The sequence below is a fragment of the Pelodiscus sinensis genome, chromosome 5, assembly GCF_052426305.1.
Source record: "Pelodiscus sinensis isolate ZL-2025 chromosome 5, ASM5242630v1, whole genome shotgun sequence".
NCBI classification, from domain to species: Eukaryota; Metazoa; Chordata; order Testudines; family Trionychidae; genus Pelodiscus; species Pelodiscus sinensis.
Genome location: NC_143056.1, coordinates 114,795,498 through 114,818,652, shown reverse-complemented (window position 1 = coordinate 114,818,652; position 23,155 = coordinate 114,795,498). Strand labels below are relative to the sequence as shown.

Sequence of the window (23,155 nt, the reverse complement as noted above, 5' to 3'; positions counted from 1 at the left end):
CGCACAGCTCTGCCACAACCCCCGGTATAGAATACTGTAATAAAGTGTTTCCTTCATGTTTCAAGAGCAATGTGTGTTTCAAGTACAACTTACTTTATTAATTGTTTTTGTTTTTCTGTAGACCTAACGAAAGCAAACAAAAAAAACCTGCTGATAATATTAATAAAGAAAGAAAATAGTAAGTCCAGAAAACATCAAATTAAGTTTCGACAGGCAAGTTTTAAGCCACATACATGTCATATTTTATTCTCCTGCTGCTTATCTCAATGCACAATTCCTTTTCCTTAACAAAAAATATTCCTCTTTCAAACAATACATGATGCTACATAAATAAAAGCCAAGTACTAAAACAAATTATTTGGGACACAAGGCTCATTTTTGGTCTCTTGTTCTACATTCAGGAAAGCCTAGATCGCCATATGCCTTGACTAGTAGTGCTAAAATTATTCCTTAATCTCATAGCAGGACACAGTTGACTATACTTACCTTTAGTTACTCAACACAAGTTTTGTCCTAGAACTACATGGAAGAAGAATGTCCTGTGTGCTAATCTACAGGTCTGGGATTCAGAATATCTGAGTTCTATTTTGCCATTAATTCACAGTGTCACCTAACCTCCTTGTGCCTCGTTTTCTATATCTATAAAATACAGGTGATAATACCTAATTTTGAGACTTGTTGCGAAGGTTAATTCACTAATCTTTATAAAGGTCTTTAAAATACTCTGATAGGAGGTGCTATAGCAGTAATATTTAACAAACAGTTCCCTCTTATTCCATGATTCATTTATTGGTAACACAATCTCATCTCACTAACAACACTTTTCATTTTCATCACCGTGGAATCAACTGGGAAGTCATAAAACTAGACAGTGACACCACCGAATCAGGTAACTATAAAAGGTTGGCTATAAAGGATGGATAATCTGAAGCCTTTCCTTGTAAGATTTCACACGCACATAAAAAGAGAAAACAATCTCGTTTTAAAAAGGGAAAAGAAGATATCAGAGACCAAGTAAGTTCAATGACTGAACAATTAAAAGCGAACCCAAGAGGAAAACCAGCATTAGGTAACATCTAATAAAATTAATAATTTGGAATGTTTTTATTTATAACAAAAGGGGATAACAAATTTAAGGCAAAAAATTACAACAGGCCACAATTAATGCTGGCCACTATCAAAGACAGCATAGTGGACGTGATGGACCTATTTTCCATTTAGTAGGGAAATTCCTATGTTTCTGTGACATAATATTGCTCAGTTTTATAAAATATCTGGCTGCGGTTCCACTTCAAATTCTCATCAGGAAAGTAAGAGAAATGCAGATTAGAAAAAACAATTACATCACAAATAAATTTAAAATGAACACATTAATTACAAAGAATTCTGCAGCAATGTGGGAGAGACACTGAGAGATGTTCTACAAGACTGACTTCCAAATCTAATATAAGATGAAACTCTGCAGTCCAGCACTCTCTGGTCTGGCAACCTTTGTGGTCTGCCATGACTTTAATTAGCTGGATGTCCACTTATCGTGGATGTGGCCAATTTTCTCATGGTCTCATAAAGTTTGTTTATAGCCACCAGTCCTGGCTCTCAGTGTTCTGTGCTGCTAGCTCTAATTTACCCCTAACTATCTTCTAAGAGCCCAGGAAGCAGTGGAAGTGTTCGTAATGCTGCTAGACAATATTGGCCTCCTGGGGTCTGGCAAATTCTCTGGTTCAGCACCAATCAGGTCCCAAGAGATTCAACCTGTATTTTCATTAAACTGATATTTGTTCACTTCACCATATCAGAACACTAATTTGGAGGGGGAAATGAAGAGTGTTTAGTTAAATTCAAAGCTAGAAGAAAACATAACACTAAGATTATTAAAGAAATTGGCTGATTTTTTTAAAATTAGTGCACCTAAGTACAAATATGAAAGACTAGACAAATATATACAGGCACAATGGACACATACTGAACCAGGAATTGGTTCTACATGGAAGGATCTGGGAGTTAAAATGGATGATGAATTGAATGAGTCAACAATGAGACACTGTTGCAAAACAGGCATTTGCTATATTGGGTTCTACCATATAAAACAAGTAAAGTAATTATTCCACACCACTTCACACTGGTTAGTCATCAATTGGAGTATTGTGTTCAGTACTTTTTGGCACATTTAAAAAAAAAACTAAAAACACAGATAAAGTGGAGAAAACCTCACAGGAAAGAAACAAAGTCTCAGAAGAGGCTTAAGGACAATGGAAATCTTCAGTCTGAACTCTGGAGAAAGGTAGCTTGATGGAAGGGTAACTGTAAACCCATATATTTGAAAAGGATTTTTATTGAATAGATATGTTTTTAAACTGCAGCAAGAAATATTTAGGTTAAATGGGATGGAGGAGAATAGCTAAGCAGTGGAACAAGCTGCTAACTCATCTGCTTCAACTGCTAGATTAAAAGCTAGATTTGACCTCCATGGGTCATTACAGGTTAAGGATAATGCAATCAATCCTGTCAGAAGATGAGCTAGATCAGAAGTGGGAAACCTAAGGCCCAGGGGCCAGATGCAGTCCCTAGCTTGCCTGGATCCAGCCCCTGAAGCTCAGGGCTCCTCCCCCGCAGCATTGGGGAGCCCTCGCTGCCCCTCACCTGACTGATTTTATTGTGGGTCAGCAACCCCCAGCCCAAAAAAGGTTCCCCACCCCAGGCTACATGAATCATCCACTCCAAAGAATTCTATCATCCCCACTCATAGCAAGGCCCCTTCCTTTTCCATGACTTCACACTAAGGCTCCTTTTTCCCATTTGAATTCCTTCTGAGAAGACTCTCCGATCATTCCCTCCCAATCACATGGCCACGGCGAATGAGGGAGAAAGACTGTCATCTCTAGCAGTGCGTCATCAACTCTATACTGGGTCTTTTCACTGATCCATTGCAGTTGCGTGCAGTGAGGTTTCCTCTTGTCAGAGCACTAGATTTCTACAGAGCACTGCGGCCGGCTCACTGGTTTAAACTGAGAACACCCAAATATAGTATAATCAAAACCATAGAGAAGCTTGCTGTGGAGGAAGAGCAATGACAGGAACAGACAGGAGGAGGAAGAGGAGAGGTTGCATTGGGTGAGGGAAGTCACACATGTTTCTAATCCATTAATACCACCCAATTTTATAAGCACCACTTATTAAGGTTGCCTGGTACTTCCCATTATAATATCCTGTTCTCAGGTGCTAAGAACTTCGTCAAATTAGCTGTCTGGGCTGAAATTTTTCATGCTGCATGTCTGCCTCAGACTGAATATTATCATTTTATTTATTTTTTAAATATCAGTCAGAAGAGTTCAGCTGTTTCTGAGTACATATCTAGGGCTATGTCTACACTGCATCTCTTGTGCAAAAGCCTATGCAAATGAAGCACAGATTAGCATACTGCCACACTTCACTTGCATAATTAATTAGGGGTCATTTTTGCATAAGAGGCTTTGCGCAAAAAGGAGCTGTGTAGATGGCTCCTTTTTGCACAAAACTCCCTTCTTGCGCAAGAGTCATACTTCCTGAAGAAGCAAAAGCCTCTTGCGCAAAAACGGCCCTTACTTAATTATGCAAATGAAGCATGGCAATATGCTAATCTGCACTTCATTTGCATTGGCTTTTGCACAAGAGAGATGCAGTGTAGATGTAGCCTATGGGAAAATGTTGTTCCTATTAAATATTCTGGCAATCTTTTCTTTGAACAGGTCGAGCGCTTCCATGCTTTGAAGCAAGAACTTGAAATTTACCAGAGGGATGATTTTGTGTCAGGGATATGCCTATCACCACTGAAAATCTATCCAAATGTGGAAGTGTATTTGAGCTGTGGAGTGAGTGAAGGAGGCTTCATACGTTTGCTTCATACGCTCAGAGAAAGAAGGTATGTAGTGAATGACATGGGAAACTTCAAGAACAGAAACTTCAGGTGAAGGCAGTTGAATGCTTCTCTGGATAAATGAATTCCAACCTGCCTCTCCCACAAAGTTCCTATACGATGCTTGGACAGTCACTAGAACAATGAAGGACAACCTAGGCTAGTGAGTGGCCCACGTGAGTGGTCCTTCATCTCAGTGGCTGATGGAGAGGGAAGTAATTGTGGGGAAGGAACCAGGGAGTGGACATGGAGGGTTGTTGGGTGTAACTAGGAGAAGTATGGAACTTTTTTTGGGTGGGGAGGCAGAGAATTGTTATGGATTTAAGGAACCTCCGCTGGGTAGACTCTGACTGACCCACAGGATCACCCATTCAGTCAGGCACATTTGCTCCTGTCCTCCACTTCCCATTCAGCCAGGTTTATCTGCACTTGTCCTCATGTGGTCATACAACCCCTACTTCCCCCTATCCCCATATATCCCTACACTCTCACTCAGCCAGACATAACTGTCCCTGTCCCCGCTCTCCCATTTCCATGAGACCCTGCACCCCCACTTCTATTCAGCACCTAGCTCAATGTTGTAACCCCACTAGCTCTTGTGACCCTGACCCTGCCTGTCTTCAGACTAGCCCTTCTGAACCCCCATCTGTGTAACCCTCCAGCAGCTCTGTGTGCTCCACTGTGTCTATCTTCACCCCCCATCAATCCTATGCTTTCTCACCTGGCATCATGGCCAGGGCACTATGAGGAAGGTAGCCTCTGCTCCCTCTGTCTCCATGGCCGGCAGCTTCTTGTGAGCCAACTACCTTTTCTTTTGGCACCCCATAATTCCCTGGTGGACAAAAGTGTAATTACAATGTGACTGCTTTCCCAGCATCCCTTCACCTCCATGTCAGAATCAATGATTTTTGCGGAAGAGGGCGAGACTGTTGGGGACATTAATTCTGTACTTACACAGTGGCACAGAATTCCCCATGGAATAAGCCAGATATTTCACTGGTAGTAGTCACTAACTGTGCGTTCCTAATTTTCCAACTTAAAACCCTGAGGTCTGATCTGCATGAGTGCTGAGCAAACTCTGCTGCAACTGAAATAAACAGGAACTGTGCTTAGTATTATATAGTGCTTCACACAGGTCCAAACGATTCTGCAAAAGATCACATCATAGGGTTCTCATATTGAGCTCCCAAAATCAGTGGAGATTGTTGGCCTTAATCAATCTGTGCCTCTGTGACATGGAAAAAATACCACCCTTACCTCACAGGAATTTTGAGAAGGTCATTAATATTTATGAAGCACCCGGACACTATACTGGTAACTGTCGTAGAAAAGCCGCTGAAAAAATTAATAATTCGCCTTCAGAGTAGAATAGTGAGCAACTTAAATAAGGCCTAGTACCACACACTGAATAGTCAGGCTAAAACAAAATATTTAATAGCTGGTCATTAAATGAGCATCATCCATTCTGTGCACTGAAGGAGGCAAGGGGTTTTATGGAAGAATGTGATCATATAATTAAAGACTATATCATAATACATAGGTACAAGGGGCAAAATTAAAGATTACACATGGAACTTTAATTCTGGCATTTTCGAAGCTCTGAAATGCTTGACTTTGCAACCTTAGTATTGTTCTTTCACTGTCTTATCTGTGCATAATAGTAATGTAGAATGGTAGGCACCTTAGGACAAAGACCGCATCTTCATACATGCCTGCACAGAAATTAGCAAGATGGCTTCACATGTGCGTGCACCTCACTTGGGCTGAGTGCATGGGCAGCCACACAAGAAAGATTCAAATGCCACCCAGCTGATTTAGCAGAGCACCCACAGTACCCACAGCCAGCAGCATGTGTTTCCATTGGTGGTGCACATCTGCACATGCCTCAGTGCACATAACAAAATTGATTCCGCTCATGGATGGAAAAAGTTAGAGGAAACATTGCTTGCGGCTGTGGATGCAACAATAAATAATATTGTTTAACATTAGCAAGACACAGTATAATCCATTACCATATACCCTCTTCTACAGTGGTCAGCTCAACTTTTAGAGGAAGAGGAAAATATACCCTTTCTGGCAAGAAGTATGGAACACAGATAGCATAGTCACATCTCTTCCTGGACTTTGATGATCAGCTGATAGCCTCTACAGCATGACATTTATTACTCTTATCTTCACATATATAAACTACAAAGGTCATTGGTGATACGTAGCATACTTTTTTAAATTCACCTACAGTATCTGATGACTACAATCTAGATGAATAAGCATTTCTTTATACTGGCTTCAAATAGTTCTCATGTTAGGGGCCAGAGGTCCTGGGGTTCATGCCTTATTATCACTGCTGCCAGTCATAAAAAGGAGCGAGGGGGAAAAAAAGAACATTCCATCACCTAGAACAGTGGTCCCCAACCTTTCTCCTGGGGGCGGGGCCGCTCATGCACCACGTGCCCGGGTTGGGGCCACATACACGCTGCATGCCCGGGGGCAGGGCCACCCACGAGCCACGCACCCGGGGCTAGCACTGCGCACGTGCAATGTGCCCGGGGCAGAGGCCGCCCATGCGCCACGCATGTGGGGCCGGCACCACACATGTGCCGCGCACCAAGGAGGGGGAGGGGCACCAACCCAGATGTTTTGGTGGGCACACATAAATGCCATGGCGCCTGCGGGCACCACATTGGGGACCACTGACCTAGAGGAGAGGGTTTATATATTACAACATTATCTTCAAGTAGGCCTTGATTTAGTACCAACTGAAGTCAATGGATGGATTCCCATAGGCTTAAATTGACATTAGGTCAGGACCTTACAGCAACTTTAAGCTTTAAATTTGCCTTTAGGGTTGCCAGATGGTTTCAACAAAAATACTGGGAACACTTGACATTACAACACAATCTACATTACATCTTATTTAGAAAATACTGGACGTTTATATTTTCTCAGTTTGTTTCCCGAACAGAAAGCTCAAATACTGAACTGTCTGGTTCAAAACCTGGCAACACTATTTGCCTTCCATTAATTTCAGGGAGTGAGCCCATGTTCTTCTTACAAGACCATCTCAAGAAGCAAGAAGATTGCTTCGTTCTTATTTTAAAGATTAATATAGTTTACCTTACAGTAATGAAACACTGTGCACAGATGTTGCAGATTTTTAAAAGTTGCAGATATCTTGCTCTTAGCGGCTGTGTCTACACTGGGCCACTTATTCCGGAAAATCAGCCGCTTTTCCGGAATAAGCTGCGAGCTGTCTACACTGGCCCTTGAATTTCTGGAAAAGCAACGATGCTCTACTGTACAAAATCAGCCGCTATTCCGGAAAAACTATTCTGCTCCCGCTCGGGCATAAGTCCTTATTCCGGAACACTGTTCCGGAAAAGGGCCAGTGTAGACAGCCCAGTAGTCTTTTCCGGAAAAGCGCGTCTACATTGGCCACAGACGCTTTTCCGGAAAAAGGGCTTTTCCGGAAAAGCAGCCTGCCAATGTAGACGCTACTTTTCCGGAAAAACTGAAAACGGAATAGTATTCTGTTTTAAGCATTTCCGGAAATTCATGCCAGTGTAGACACAGCTAGCATGTTTTCCCTACCTCCACCCCATTTCATTTTGAGGTCTCTTGGGTTTAGAAGACTCTGCTTGTTCTAAACTCTTGGGTTTAGAAGTTTATTAAGAGAGGAAGCAGGAAAGAGTCTAAGCCCGAAATGTATCAGACCTTTAAAACTGTTGATTCTCCATGGCCTGCTAAATTACAGCCCTGCACATTTTGCATACTGACCTTTTCATTTCTAAAGAGTGGCAGACGAACACTCCAGATTTGCTATTTTTATTTTATATGACACTCAGCTGTGCAAGTGCACATGAACCACAGATAACCCACAAGCAATGTTATCTGTATGTGGGACTTATGAAGAGGTTAGTGCTAAAACCACACACACAGACACAAAGCATTTGTTAATACAAGATTGCAGGTAGGTGTGTTTTAATGAATAATAGTCTGTATGGTTATGGACAATGTAGGGCTAAGCAGCTTGATAATATCATTTTTTGCAACATACTGTGTCAATATAATAGGAAGTCGTTTTGGCCTTGATCTTGCAAAGGGATCTGCACAGCCATAAAGGCCCTTTGTAGGTTCAAGGTTATAGTGTAGTCTGTTAGGCCCTGATGGTGCAATGGTTTGCATGCAAGCAGCATCACTACCCAGTCCATTTTGAACTAACTGTGGCTTAAGGCACTGCAGGATCAATCCAAAGGTGGTAGGGTGACATTTTCTGTTGTGCAGACGACCAGCCTAAAGTCTGTGCACTGCTTAAGTCATACTTAAGCATCTTTGTAAAAGCTTAAATGGATCCCAACTTTAGGCATGCCCTCCGCCTAGAGGTGAATTTCCCCTGACAGTACGAGAAACAATCTTTAATCTGTGCCTGTTGTAAAGAAGACCTCTGCTATGCATAAATGCGACAAGAATCGATCAATTCACTCAGAAATGAAAAGACAACCCAGCTTTTGTCTGATTTACAACCTATTCATGACCAGAAAGAAGGAATACTTTATTCATAGAAAGGAGGAAGTACTTGCAGAGAAGATTTTGTCTCCAGCTGTCATTTATGATGCTGTTGATGCTCAAAAGGGAATATTTATGGATACAATGCATCATCAACTTTTATGTTAACTTCCTACAAATCAGCTGGAAATAAAAAATTATAGCCGTGCCCGGGGGTTCCAATCAAATTGTGGTTTCATTGTGCTAGGCACAATACCAATTTGTAATAGCTGCCCCCAAAAGCTTACAATGTAAAGGTCACAAGATATGACAAGCTGGTGCAGCCCCCCAGAGGAGGTAGATGAAGACAAGACCACCACTAGAAAGGCATGGTCCTCTTGCCTGGTTGCGTGTGCATTTTGCTACCTGAGTGTCATGTTGGGAGCTTACAAAACCTGCCCACGTGCATGGGAGTTTGCCACATAAGCTGACAATCTGAACTTAGGATCAGGGCCTGCTCAGGAGTTGAGAACTGTATTAAATTCACAAAAGAAGAGACATCAGAATCTCTTCTTACCAGTCTACAAGTGTGGCAATGGTATTGCATAAGGAAGGAACTCCTTAGGAACATCTCAGTTATTATCCTGAAGCTAAAGAAGTGGTCGTTTTCCCCAGCAGGGTTTCTACCATGGAAGAGAGAGATAGAAAGCATCAAGTCAGAGCTTTTCATTGGTGGCAGGTGAACCAGCAGTTAGAGAGATAGGGAGGGAGCTAGGTTCCCCTACCTCCCCTACCTCATCCCCTTCTGCATGAGGCCCCATCCCTCCTTCTCTGTTTCTGTCACCTGCTGGAGCCCAGAGCTGCCCTCTCCGACTGCCACCCCACCCTGGTCCCAGGCCAGCCCCAACCCCAAGACCTGGAATGCATGGCAGACAGGGAGCACAGAGCCTGCAGGACCTCCAACCCTGGCCCTGTAGTGCAGGGCAGCCGCAGAGCCCCCAGAGCGCCCAGTGAGTTGTGCCACCACAGTGCTTCCAACTGCAGCGCTAGGCAGGGAACTAACCCTAGCCTCCCCAAGTCCCTGTAACAGGCCCCAGTCCAGCCCAGGCCTGCTAGAACAGAAAGAGCAGGAACACTGGAAACAGAGGATGGGCGAGGCCACACCAGGGTGTCTGGAGAGGTTTAACTTCCCCCTGCCTACAGATGTGAACCACCAGTTGACCACGTGATAAGTAAATGTTTACCAGACAGTCGACAAGCTAGTTGACTAGCTGCTTCCCCACCCCTTTGCTGCCTCTATCAGAAAGAGGCAGGAAGGTGGGGGGGGGGGGAAAGAGAAGCGGGTGCTGCAACGCAGCTGCACTGCGTGGAGCCCAGCGCCGGACCCCAGGCTCCACGTGATGCTGCCCCTTTGAAACGCTGCACGCAGCCTGGGGCTGGGACTGCACGCAGCATTTCAAAGCTGCAGCGCCGCATGGAGCCCAGGGTCAACATGCTCCATGCCTGGGGTCAGCGAATTGCATCGACTCTTTGATTAGCCTATTAATCTAAATTTAACATCCCTACCCCTGCCAACAGTACCCACCACCCATCGAACTTTTGCCTATGCACTGCTACTCCTATACCTCTTCAGAGTTGTTACTAGGAACCTCAGGTCCTCTTTTTAGCTATGACAGAAGGCAAAGCAGCAAGACTTCCAATTTTAGGGGAAGAGGAAGTCTTAAAAGGTCTTTCTTGGTGTAAAAAAAAAAAAAGGCTTTGCTATCAGGGAAGCTAAGTTGTGAAGCACAATGCCTCCTACCTCTCCTATACAGGTCTGTATTAACTGGGGCCAAATAGTCATCCTGAAGTTGAAAGTCTCAGATTGATAGGTTATGTCAGAGATCATCTCTGTCGATAATGTGACATCCTGCAGGCAAAGGAGATAAACAGACCCCACAACAATGGTTGATAACGATATTTAGTGCACAAGACAGCTCTTTTCCTACACTTGTTTTTTGTTTCACATGGAAATCTGTGAGTATTCTTTCTGCGATGGAACAGTAAGAAAGATGCTCTGAAAGTGTCAATGAAGGGAGGCCAGGATGTATCAAGAGTCTGCTGCAACAGTAAGTCTTCGGCACACTTTGATTGGTGCTTCTTACTGTCGCTTCTATGATGTGGACATTGACCCAATAGTTCCAAACAGAGGCTGAAAAGTCAGATTTGTGCAAGTGGATGTGTGCACTTGAACTGCTTTAGATTTGCCCAAAAGCAGGATGTTGGTTGTTCATTTGCAGTGCTAATTAACCCACACATATTCACATACACGTTTGGGGTGTTTGTGTACTTTAAGAGGAAGACTGGAGCCCTTCTCAGCACGAGTGACCTTCAACTCCATGCTAGGAGGGCAAGCCCACAGAATCAGTTCACTTGTATGGAATAGGGTTTGCTTTGGCAATTGCCCAGAATTGTTTGTGATATTGGGTGATTTAGAGGCACTTCTGCTGAGCCAAAAAGGGTACACTGTGGGAGTTTTAGAGGAGGAAATGGAGTATATAGACAGATCAGCCTTTTGCAAATCTAGAGCAAAACAGTTTCATTTTTACTGTGTGGAGGAGGTTTGTTAAACTATATCATTGAAAAAGGAATTCTTCTAACCAGGCCTTAATCATTTTGCAGAAGAAAAGACGACCGAATACTATTTACAATGCTATTGTACTCCAAATAAAAAAAAAGAATACTTATCAGCACTAGTCTTCTGTTAACTTCTCATGCACCATGTACATCTACTCTGAAACCAGGAAATAGTTCAACAGATGCATGCAAAATACATAGATTGATTCAAAGACAATAGCTAAATACCAGCTAAACCACATTCTGTGGGTCTATATTGTAGTGCTAGGAAATTAACACCATTTAGGGCAGTTCCAAATGTTACATTAACCTGCAATTTTTTTCTGCTGAATATAGCTTAGCATAAAATGCCTCAAACTAGTGTCCATACTTTGCAGACTATAGTTTTATACACATACACACAACACTATACAGAGAGAGACAGAGCTTGGATTAATAAAGATGGCAAGAACTTTGTTTCACACTTTGCTTAAGATGTGAATTTCTAGCTTTTTTTAGTCAACTAAATGAATGCAAAATAAAGTTTAATGTATGAATTGCTTTTCACTAAGAGCAATCCATTACGGGTTCTTTTACTTGGGGCCTGATCTTGCTGTCACTGAAGTCAATAGCAAAATTCCCCATTCATGGCACTGGCAGTAGGCGTTTGCCCCACACTCCCATAATAGTGCACAAAAATACTATGCAAGAGATTCAAGTCTGAGTATATAACACAGCTCCTTGTTCTTCAGCTGGCAAGGCTGAAAGTACTGTGGGAGCTGGCCCCTTGCAGTGGGAAGAACACCCTTGCTTTGCTTTGAAGCAAGCCAGTTCTGGAGTCATCTTGATGGACAGCAGAGAGAACTGCATCTTTCCACTAGGGCAATCTACAGTGCAGGAGAGACTTCTCTGAGCTCCAAGGAGGAGCTCAAAGACTCGGGCAGGATGGGAAGAATTAATTACAGAATTTTGTCTAAAACCAATAGAGCAGTTTGGGCTCACTACCACTGAGCAATACCGAGCCACAATTAGAATTGGAAGAAAGAGACTGGCTGGTGTTAAGATGGTGACACATCGTGCCATGAAACTGGAAGACCAAAAACTGTGTTCAGAGGTTTCATCTTAAATATGAAATTGCTTCAGGTTTTCCAGTGTGCAGCCTGTGACTGCATGAGTCAATTGAAAAGCAGTTTTGTTGCCTGCGTCCATCAGGAGATTTTCAAATGGAAATACTTGATAACCTACAGGCAAAGGAGTTTTCTTAAAAAATAAACAAACTGTCAAGGTTTTGGTGTGGCTTCAATGCTTGCACAGCATGCATCAGTACAAGTATTTGAATTGTTATGACAATTTCAAGACTTATAGATCCAATCTAAGATTTAACGGCCCCATCCTCCAACATGGCATTTAAAATAGTAACTGCAAGTAACCAGGACTCATAATAAAAAGTTATCTAACAGCTCTGGTAAAACAGCTGTACATATATATGCTGTTCCAACTATGAATCCAGTTTGTACTTTCAGATAACATGAAAGTGGTTAATTATAAAATATGAAGGCCATTTTCACTGATAGACCATTAATGTTAATATTAATAACACAGCTAGCTGGAGGGAAAAAAAACACATTTTTGTGAAAACTCTTCAAAACCTAAATTTGGGGGCAAGATTTCAAATTTTCAAAAAATGATGACTGCTCTAGCCTGGTTTCAACAAGCTGCAAAATTTATGCAATAGGTAAACTTATTTCAAAATATTTTCACTGACATTTTGAAAATTCAAAACTTCTCAATCAGCTCCAATTGCATTGTCCATCTTCTAATGATTTTTTAAAATGTCATTTAGAAGAATTCAGATTTTCATGCTGCTGGCATTAAGTTTTCCTCTACGTTATGTCCAAGAACACCTCTATGTTATGTCAAAGAACAAACAGCCTTGTCTGACATAACACTGTTTCTCAGGGGCTTTAAGATTTTTCTATTCAGATTCTTATACCGGTATTACAGCCAGTGCGGTAAGTAGGTATTTTACTCACAGGGCAAACTATGAATTATGCGCACTCTCTCCTTATGTTTGCACGTGTCATGCTCTTTACTTTTGCAGCTTACTATTTTTAATTTTTGTGTCTTTGTACCCCTGAATATGATGCACTAGGGTGAGCACCCTGCTTACCCTACCCTTGTTAACAGCCCTGATTACAGTGTTAGTGCAAGTTGTGTTCAGAGAATCTCACCAATATAAAGAAGTCCAGAGTTAGACCTCAGATAAGCCCCGCTGACGTTCTCTCTCCCACACAGGTGCACAAAATTGCATTGTTCAGTTTATTTACACTCTCTTCTCCCCCAAAAGTAGTTACAGATATTGATCATTCCCAGTCTCTGTTTCTCTTTCTACAGTTTCAAAGCTAATACAACAATTTATTAAGATTCAGGATGAGATTTCAGAGCACTGCACAGTCATATTCGTGCAACTTCTCTTAAAGTCAAAAACTCATAGTTAACATGCAGTGCAATGCTTTAGAATTTTACCTTTCAATGGTAATATAAAAGCCAATATATGCACACACTAACAGGCTTACCTTGTTTGTCTCAGAAAGAGTATTCTCTTTAAAAAAAATAATCTGTGGATGACAAAACTGCAAAGTTCTCATATATTAGGCACATAGAGCAGAACTAGGCACAGAAAAAAATCAAGTTGTAATTGGTGCTGACTCCTTTTTATTAAAGAGCCATACACACTGTGGTAAGATTTACAAGAAGTCACTAGTCCTGCAAGGAGACCAGAAACACACTATGTGACTAAGAGTGTTTTACACAGAATAAAAACTTGTGTTTGTAATAATTCCCAGAACTACAATAAGATTTAAAAGGCAATTTTGAGACTTGCATGTGTTCGCCAGTGTCAGTAAGGCATTAGAATTCCTATGACTGTTGTCACTGGAAAAACAGAACCAAACAACCCCTAGAGTCCTCAGGAGTCCTTAGAGATGTAGAGAAGTTCCATTATTTTACCTCCCATTTCATTCTGAAGCATTGTGTAGGTCTAAAAGTCTCCTGAAGAACCAAAGAATGCAATCAAATGTAATCACAAAAGCCTCCCATTTCTCCACATGTACATAAGTGCTCAACTCCTCTTCAGCTTTTACATTAATAAGCTACAATTATACATATAGAAATTTACTGTCAGCCAAAGACACTATTATTTCTGAAAATATTGGGTTTCAGAACTAGTGCCGAGTGTTTAAGGCAGGGTGTACCTGATACAGTGATAGAATCATTGGTTAGGTTTTACGGCCATTTTTTTTGATGGTTCCGGAAAGCTACTCTGCATATGGTAATGAAACTAACATGAGCTTTCTCTCTTTCCCTCTCTCTGAGCAGTGGAATCATCTAGGGCTTTGTCTATATTAACACTTTTGTCAGCAAAACTTTTGTCAGCCGGAGAGTGAATAAAAACACTGGACCGACATGAGTTTCACCAACATAAGTGCCATTGTGGACAATGCTACATCGACGGGAGACACTCTTGCTGACAGAGCAACCACCACTCATGGGGAGTGGTTTAATTATGCGGATGTTGCTGCCAGCATAGAGCAGCTACACAGGGGCAGTGGTATAGCTGCACTGCTGTAACATCATAGTGTCACGGTAGCCTACTGAGTATCCACAGAAACTACAGTTTGGCCTCAAAGACAGACTATGTCAATGAACCCAAACTCTGGCCGGTGCAGAGCTGTTCCCTTTTCTATATGAACTAGTGTTACCACTGGTCCAGTTTTCAATGCTGCATATCATGAGGGCTTCCTCTATTTCCACTGGGAGTTCAGGCCACATAGCAACAGATCTAGAGCCCTCAAAACACAAGTTCTTTCTATTTCAACATTAAGTAGAGAAAGGAGGAGGAGGAAGAGCAGCAGAGCTCCTTGAAGCCTGAATGCATTTGTCTAACTTTGACAAAAAAAGACAATCTTTGCATAAGCAGACCAAACCTCCAGAGTTTCCTCCTAACCACCAGACAGTCTCATTTTACTGCACAGGAGCAACAAATCTCACATTGCCTGGGAAAGAAGAGGAATTAGAAGACTCCATTAAGTCTCTCAAGAAAATACATAGCCACTGGCCCTAATGAGTAAATACAGGGCTGAGATTTTATCCAAAGCCGCTTTGGATAAATAACTGGTTACTGGGAGCCCTCCTAATAAGGCCACCTTCAATATAACTCTTCAAACTGACAGACAACTATCGCGATATTGTCAAAAGAAGGCAAGGAATTAATACAGAAATAAGTTGCATACAGAGTCATCTGCCTTTGCAATACAGATTAGTCATTTTCTTGGCCAGGATTTTTTTAGTCGCCTGCCTCCTTCACACCATGTTTAGGGAGAGAAGGCTGTGTTGTTTAGGGAAGCTGCCAGGTATCCCAACTGGGGGCCACTTCTTTTTCTCCCAAGGTGGGTCTTGTTAATCTGATTTGAGATACAGACCACACTCCTCTTCTTCCCCTTGTTGTGAATACCAAAAAATTGGAGATTTGAAATATATACACCCAAAATGGGAAAACATCTTGACCTTCTCTTCATACAAAGAAAGCCTTTGACCAGGCAATATGGACATACTATGTCTATTGCCTCTTTTGCTAGAGGCTCAGAGTCAGAACCTCGGCAGCATCAATAATTTGATCAGGCAAAACTGTTCTCTTTTCCTTATTATTCTTCTTCAAAATTCACATGACCAAATCTCAGACCAATATCATGCCAAGAATATAGAGAACAATTTTGTTTTTGTCAATGACATGCTCCCACGCACCACAAAAACCAAATACAACATTAGCTTTCATGTAGCTCCCAAAAAAAGCACATTTTAAAAAGAATGTAGCTTTTCTAAGGTTGAAAATAGTGTCACGCATACATACACTTTGATATTACACAGCTCGTGTGCATAGATTTGCACGAGTTCTGATCTAATTTAAGTCATGCTAAATTTTTTTAAATTATTTCAGTTTTGAAATAACTTGGTGTGACAAAAAATAGCACGCATGTGGCAGGGCAACAGGGAGGGGGCAAGGCATCAAACAAAAAAAAAGAGATGGAAGTAAAATAGAACAGGCCAACACAGAACAGGCAGGTATAATGTACATCAGTAGCTCAAAAATGTTTTCCTTGTGTTGTTTAGGGAAGTTGCCAGGTATCCTAACTGGGGGCCACTTCTTTTTCTCCCAAGGAGGATATTGTTAATCTGATTGGAGATACCGGCCACACTCCTCTTCTCCACCTTGTCAGGAGTACCAAAAAGAGTTGGAGAAAAATCTAAAGCCCTGACCATGCCCAGACATAGGGTACATCTAGACTACATGCCTCTGTCGCATGTAGATTAGGCTACCAGACATATCAAAGGTATTTGTCGACCACCCAGGTAAACCTCATCCCAGGAGGCTTACCTGGGTGGTCGACAAATGCCTTTGATGTCGACACCCGCGCGTCCAGACTATCGCGCTGAGCCGACAAACAGCTGATCAGCTGTTTGTCGGCTCAGCGCGGCAGCCATGTAAATTTAAATGAAGCGGCGATTATTTAAATCGCCGCTTCATTTTCCTATGTCTGGTAGCCTAATCTACATGCCTCTGGCGACAGAGGCATGTAGTCTAGACGTACCCATAGCAGTGCACTCAAATGTGCCTGAACTGATTTGGGGAAAACTGGCCTGTGCCTAGAGAAAACTCCATCTGTGCCTAGAGAAAAGCTTTGATATAGACGACTAGTTTAGTAAAATTGATGGGGGGAGAAGTACATCTGCTCTGTTCCTCTTCTTCTGCACACTCTTCCTGCATTTGGCCCCTTCTCCTCTAGGCACGATATGCTATCTTCATCCTGGATTTCCATAAACCTGTCTCTCCTGAACAGCTCTCTCCTGCTGGGGGCACACTGTTACTGGCAGCCCCACTCCTTGAGTGGAGGCAGGGGCAGCCTGTCCATATAGGCGAACTAGGCGGTCGCCTACGGCGCCAAGTTAAATGGGGCACCAAATAGTGGCGCAATATAATTGAGAGGTTTGGAGGTGGGGGCACCGATAGCATGGTTCGCCTAGGGCACCAGTTGCTGGCAGCTAGTCTAGGGCCACCCCTGAGCGGAGGGGTTCCTTTTTACCCTCCTCAGAACAATGGTCCCTCCTTTGTAGAACAAACTAGGTTGGCTCCTCCTCATTTTCAGTTATTTTTCAAGGTGTTCCAGCTCTTAGTCCATGTCTATACTTACAAGCTTAGAGTGGCATAAATGTACCGATGCAGCTGCGCTATTGTGTAGCTGCGTTTTGCCGATGAGAGAGAGCTCTCCTGTTGACATATTAAAATTAGCACAAATGGCGGTAGCTACCTCAGCAGGCAAACCAATATTTGTAGAGTGTACACTACCCCTTATGCTGTCAAAACCTATGTCACTCAATGGGGAAGCAGGGGTCACACACTTGAGCAACAAAAGTTTTGGTCGACATAAGTGCTAGTGTGTAGACATGGCCTTAGTTGCAACACGAAGGGGGAAAAAACCAGCACCATCTGACCAACTAGGTCTGCAGGCAAGTCTACACACCACAATTTTGGAACTGCAGATTAATTTCAACTCCTCCCATAGTTAAATGGGGAAGCATTTAATTAAAACAGTGGTAGGTTTTAAGGCTAGTAGAACTCAAACCCACAATTTCTAACCTTTAACCCTTAGCAAATGTGAAAATGCTCCCCATCAGTATGCTGTCATTCTAGAAGGAAGAAGGAAGTACATAAATTAAAATGATATGGGTTAGTAAAATCCAGCCTTACATGATAAACAACCAAACAATATTTTATTCATTCGCATTCTCTCTCTTGCTTGCTCATATTTAGTAATTCCAACCAAAAAATTTACATGGTATGAAAATTCTTGACCATGAGTGCACGTAAGTAGTATAGTTAAGGAAGTACTATTAATAGTGATGCTGTTTGCACAGACAATATATCCACACTGTGGGCCTCGATTATGATCTCAAAGATGCAGAAGAGAATTTGTGCCTGTGTACACATGCATTAATAGAAGCACAGCAAGCATTGAAATTAGAATCCAACTACAAGCCTTCGGAACATGCAGACTACACATGCATTATATGCATCGTAGAGGAAACCATTCAATGATTTTCTGCAATATTAAAAATGAAGCATTTATAAAGTATTATAGAAGGAATCAAAGTTATCTGTTCATTGTTTAGAACATTCAAGACAACTGTTCCACACTGATTGGGGTTAAAGACAGGAATGAAAGAACATATCCCAGTGTTTGCCATTCTGCACAAATATTTGATGACGTACACAATCTCTTGCTTTGAGGGGAGGGGATACCCAAGTGTAACTTCACAAATTTAAAGCATACAAAAATATTTTACAGAAGAGAGCACTCCAAAATACATCTCATTATGAATCAATTTTTTAGCCTCCACAGATAAGCATTACCTATCTACCTATCTACCTAACAAAGTTGGTTTAAGAGCTGGTCAAACTTTGAAATGAACAATTCACCCCAGAAACAAAATATTTAAGCCTTGTATTTTTCTTAGTGTTTAAAGTTTAACTGAGCCCTAAATCAGCTTCACTTTATATCTTTGCTATAGACCAATTTGCTCTATATTTCTATTAAACTCTTATTTTTAAACTGTTTTTATTTTGAAGTATAAACAAAGTTGACTTATAACAACTCCAGTTTCAAAACTGAAATTTAACCAACGCTTAGTACATAATGAAAATTACTAAGCCGAAGATATTAAGATTCAACAGTAATAGTTAACATTGGCTATTATTCATGTAGAATACAATCAAAAAACGGTTCAAATACATACGTGCTACAAAGGAAATGACTTCAACAATTTACAGCAGGTATTGAATTGACCCAATTATGTTTAAACGTAACAAGCCTGTATTTCAAACATCGTGCCCCTAATAAGACATCCCTCTCATTTATTTGGAAACTCAGATCAACAATTACATCACAGTTCTATACCTAATCTATTGATGTAACTGCAGTGTGAGTTCTGTGTATGGTACACCTATAGACTCAGGTTATTAGGTGTATTTTAAAGGGCATTTATGCACCTAAGTAACAATGCAAACAACCACATCCAGGGCTGAAATATGCTGTTACAGGCCTCACTTTTGAAAACAGGACCTGTGCTGTCAAATCTCTAATATCAAAAATATTTAGTGTAATTTTAAGGTTGTTAATACTCACAAATGCAATCTTGCTATAACTTAGGCTAGATATACACTGCAATGGTAAGTTGGAAATGGTTGCATACCACAAATTGCAAATCTTTTTCCGTTTTACTGTCAAAAGAGGCTTTTCCGAAATTTGGTGCATCTACACATCCCTTTGGTGCTCTTGACATATCCCTATTCCTCATAAAACGAGGTTTAAAGGGATGGTGAAAGAGCATGTCTGCTTTTTTGAAATTTTTTCTGAAAAAGCGGACACATTCCTTGGACGCGGCATTGCTTTTCCAGGATATCTCTGGTATCCTGGAAAAGCAGTGCAGTCTAGATGTAGCCTTAATAAGTTTATAAATTTCATCATTGCAGTCAATATAGTTATACCACTGTAGCAGCCAGATCACAAAAATTATCTTTACTCATGTGAGTAGCCCTCTTGAAATCATGTGAATTAGGACCAGGCTGAGGACAGATTTTGCTGGGCCTCCCGAAGAAGAAAGACCTCAGGAGGAAGGGGCAGACCTGGAGACGAGCCTCCCCCAGCCAGAACTTCAGCCAGCACTGGAGCACACGGATTTAAAATGGCCAGGCTCTGGCTGCTGCCAAAGTAGTGGCAGTAAGAGAAAGGAGCCCTGAATCCTTTTAAATCGCTGAGCCCCGGGGCAGCTGCCCTCTTTCTCCCTATCAGTGGCCCAGGTTAGGATGACTCATGTGAGCAAGCGTCTGCAGAATTAGGCCCTCAGAGAAGACACATCTCCACCATAATTAAGTTTTATTCAAGCAAGAACTTCACCATTTTTCAAACACTACCAAAAGATCAAGAAGAACCAAAATAATAACTTTAAACACTCAAGCAGATCTTGACATTCACAGAAGTGTCGCAAATAAGTCACAGGTGAAACGAAGTTATACAAATATATTACTTTGCATGCGATGGGCCTTTTAGGATAGAAAGAAAGAAATGGAAAAGGATTCGCAGAGTTTAATTAGGAAGGTGTCATGATTTAAAGAGAGATTTTTATTAATACGCTGAACCAAAGTTAAGGCCCAGATCCTGAAAGCTGATTAGTGCAAGCAGTTCCTCGTGCCAGTGTAGAGTCCCACTGAAATCAATGAGGCATGCTGCAGTCAGACCCCTGAACAGAATCCTATCTACTTCAATGCAAAGAAGTCATTGCAGCTCAATGAAGGCACCAGGATGTCAGACTGTGAGGTGGTGGCCAAAGACAGTCCTTGCCTAAGTTTCAACAAATAAAATAATTGCCATATTTAGAAGTATTCAGATCTAGAAAGGGACATACTTGGATCCCATTTCTGAATTACTCTTAGATCTCTAAATTATTTTTGCAACAAATATGAGGCAATGATTGGAATGGATTTTGAAGGGTAAAAGCCTTCCATTCTACCAGAATCAATCCCTCCAGATTTGCTTAATTCCCACACAGAAGTGGGCTATTTCCCTAAAAATTCCCAACTTCTAGAAGGAGTTAACGCAGCCGGTGACCTGCATCCTGCTAATGTCTGAGGTATAAACAGTTAAATGTTGAGTGGCTATGATAAGCCTTTACCAAACTTGGATCAGAACACAGTGGAAAACGTTGGGAAAAGTATTCTTAAAAGAAACGGAAATGTGCAAGAAATAGCCGCATCGTGTCTTTTTTGATAATATCTGGTGGTCTTCCACAGCTGGATACTGAACAATGGCAAGCTGCTTGCCCCTGCTTTAAATTGTTGATTTAAGTGGACTTTCTCCCAAGTGTGAAACTTGTCTAAGCAAGCAGAGAATCAAACCTTTTCTTGGCCTGCTTCAAGACATCAAGTTTCCAATTCTCCACTGCCCTTAAGCTAATAACTGAACTTGGCCTGTTTACTTCAGAAGCTTTCTGGGCAGTGCTTGTTCCCAGTGAATGAGCTAAAGTTCATCTGCAGGCCAGGATTGTCAAAACTGGTAAGTAGTGATGTGGGGCTCTTTGGTATTCAGGTGCCCAACCAGAAACACCCTGAGGAGGCCTGATTTTTGGTGAGCGCTGGGGTCCTGCCCTCTGCAGCCTAGGCTCCTTGACGGAATTTTGCAAGTGGAGCACCTCCCACCCTCCCCCAGACCTTTGGTCGCTTTTCAGGACCGTGCCCTTAGGATGAACTGAAGTGCATTCCCTGTCAGAGCGCAGCGCACTTGGCCTCCAGACACACCCAGCCGGCCCAGCTGACCGAGCAGAGCACCTGCCTGGCTCTGAAACCTCCCCCACCGCCCCACAGGCAGGTGGCCCCGCTCCAGCCCCTGTTGCTGTGACCCACCTCCCCGCCGGGGTGCCAGCCCCACATCTCCCAGCCAGCACGGCCCGCTACTCCGCCGGGGGTCTCGGGAACTGCTTTCCACTGGATCCCTAGCGAGACGCCGCTGAGCGCCCTAGCCCCGGAGCCTAGTCCCCAGGGCCAGGGGAGGAACCTCTCGCCAAAGCAGCGGCGAACGCCCCGACAGGTGGCTGGCGAGGGGGGTGATGTGGGGCAGGCGGGGGGCGCGGAGGAGAGGGGAGGCGGGGAGCCCGGGGGAGACGCCAGGGGCAGAGAAAGGGCAGGTTGCCCGGCGCGGGGGATGTGGCAGGGCCGCGCTCCCTCAGGGCGCCTTACCTTGGGGAGGCAGAGCAGGAGCAGCAGGCGGAGGAAGAAGAGCTGCCCTGGCTGCCTCATGGTCCCGACGAGCTCTCCCCGCTGCGCGCTTAGCCCGATCCCGGCTTTCCCAGGGGCATGGCAGGGCTGCGCCCCCCAACACTCACAGCGGCCCGGGTCCCTAGCTGGCTCCGCCTGCAGCGCGCCCCAGCTGGAAATGCGGGAGCAAGTCCCCGGCAGGGTGGAGCGCGATGCGCGGGGCAGGACTCCCAGCGAGGCTCGGCGGAGAGTCGCCTCCCCTCCGAGCACTCACTGCTTCCGCCGCTGCCAGGGGGAGGACTTGGCCGCTTGTTGTCAAGGGTTTAAAAGGCCCTTTTTCTGCTGGGAAGTGGTTGCTCGCGCTTCCCTCCTCCCCTGACTCGGACGTTCCCTCTTTCTGGCTCCCAGCGCGCTGGACAAGGAAGTGGCTCGCTCAAAACTTTTCTAGCCCTCCCACATTCTTTTCTGCAATCGACTTGGAAATGGAGCCGGAGCGCGACGCTCTCCTCCCCCCTTCGGGCTCTGGCAAAAGGACATTCTTCCCCAGGGTGGCTCTCTCTCTCGCCCTGCAGCCCGCTGCTCCTCGGAGCACATGGGGCTGGGGGCAACGTTTCCAGAGCAGAAGACTGTCCACAGCAGGACTCGAAAAACAGATCCAAACCAACGCACATCAGGCATGTACATTTTCATTGTGATACTCCTGATTTCCCGTAAGCACTGATGTGAGTACACATACCACCCAAACAGGGTGAGATTTACCAGGGCCAGTCAGTTCTTGAGTATGCTAATAAAAGAAGTTTTCATTTCCTCTCCCCGCTAACGTTTAGATTTGTACTTTATGAACGTTCAACTACTAGGGAAACACGAGTGGGGGAGAAAACGAAAACGGGTGCTCAGAAATGACTTAGTGAAACACTTCACCCCCAGGAAGCTGTCTGAAATAGTTCCTTTCAGTGTCAAAAGACGCTAGTATTATATGTCCCATTTTGCAAATTCACAGTAATGTATTTTTTTAGGGGTCATTCTCTTTGGACAATGAAAACAGACAAGTTAGCTTCAGTTTGGTTTCATAGACTTCAAGGGTAGCCAAGTTAGTCTGTTACAGAAAAAACAACAAATGGTCTGCTAGCACTTTATAGACTAACCCAACATGTAGATGGTATCATGAGCTTTCCTGGGCACAGACCACTTCTTCAGATGACCAAAGTTATCTGAAGAAGTGGGTTGTGCCCACGAAAGCTCATGATACCATCTACATGTTGGGTTAGTCTACAAAGTGCTACCAGACCATTTGTTGGGTTTTCTTTGTTTCCTAGTCAGCT

General features: G+C 43.1%; 1 protein-coding gene across 5 annotated transcripts in view; it reads right to left on the bottom strand.

The window, feature by feature from the left end:
- Positions 1-22,562, bottom strand: part of PTPRJ (protein tyrosine phosphatase receptor type J) — a 144,295-nt gene extending 121,733 nt beyond the window's left edge. For 3 of the 5 annotated variants that reach the window (XM_075928125.2, XM_089778664.1, XM_075928128.2), the window contains exon 1: positions 21,816-22,562. Coding sequence is in view for 1 of the 5 variants with exons in the window: in XM_075928126.2 (XP_075784241.2) it covers positions 21,816-21,875 (60 nt within the window). In the remaining 4 variants the exon portion in view is untranslated. The remainder of the gene's footprint in view (positions 1-21,815) is intronic. The other 2 variants (XM_089778666.1, XM_075928126.2) reach the window with 2 other exon arrangements.
- Between the last annotated feature and the right edge of the window lie 593 nt (positions 22,563-23,155).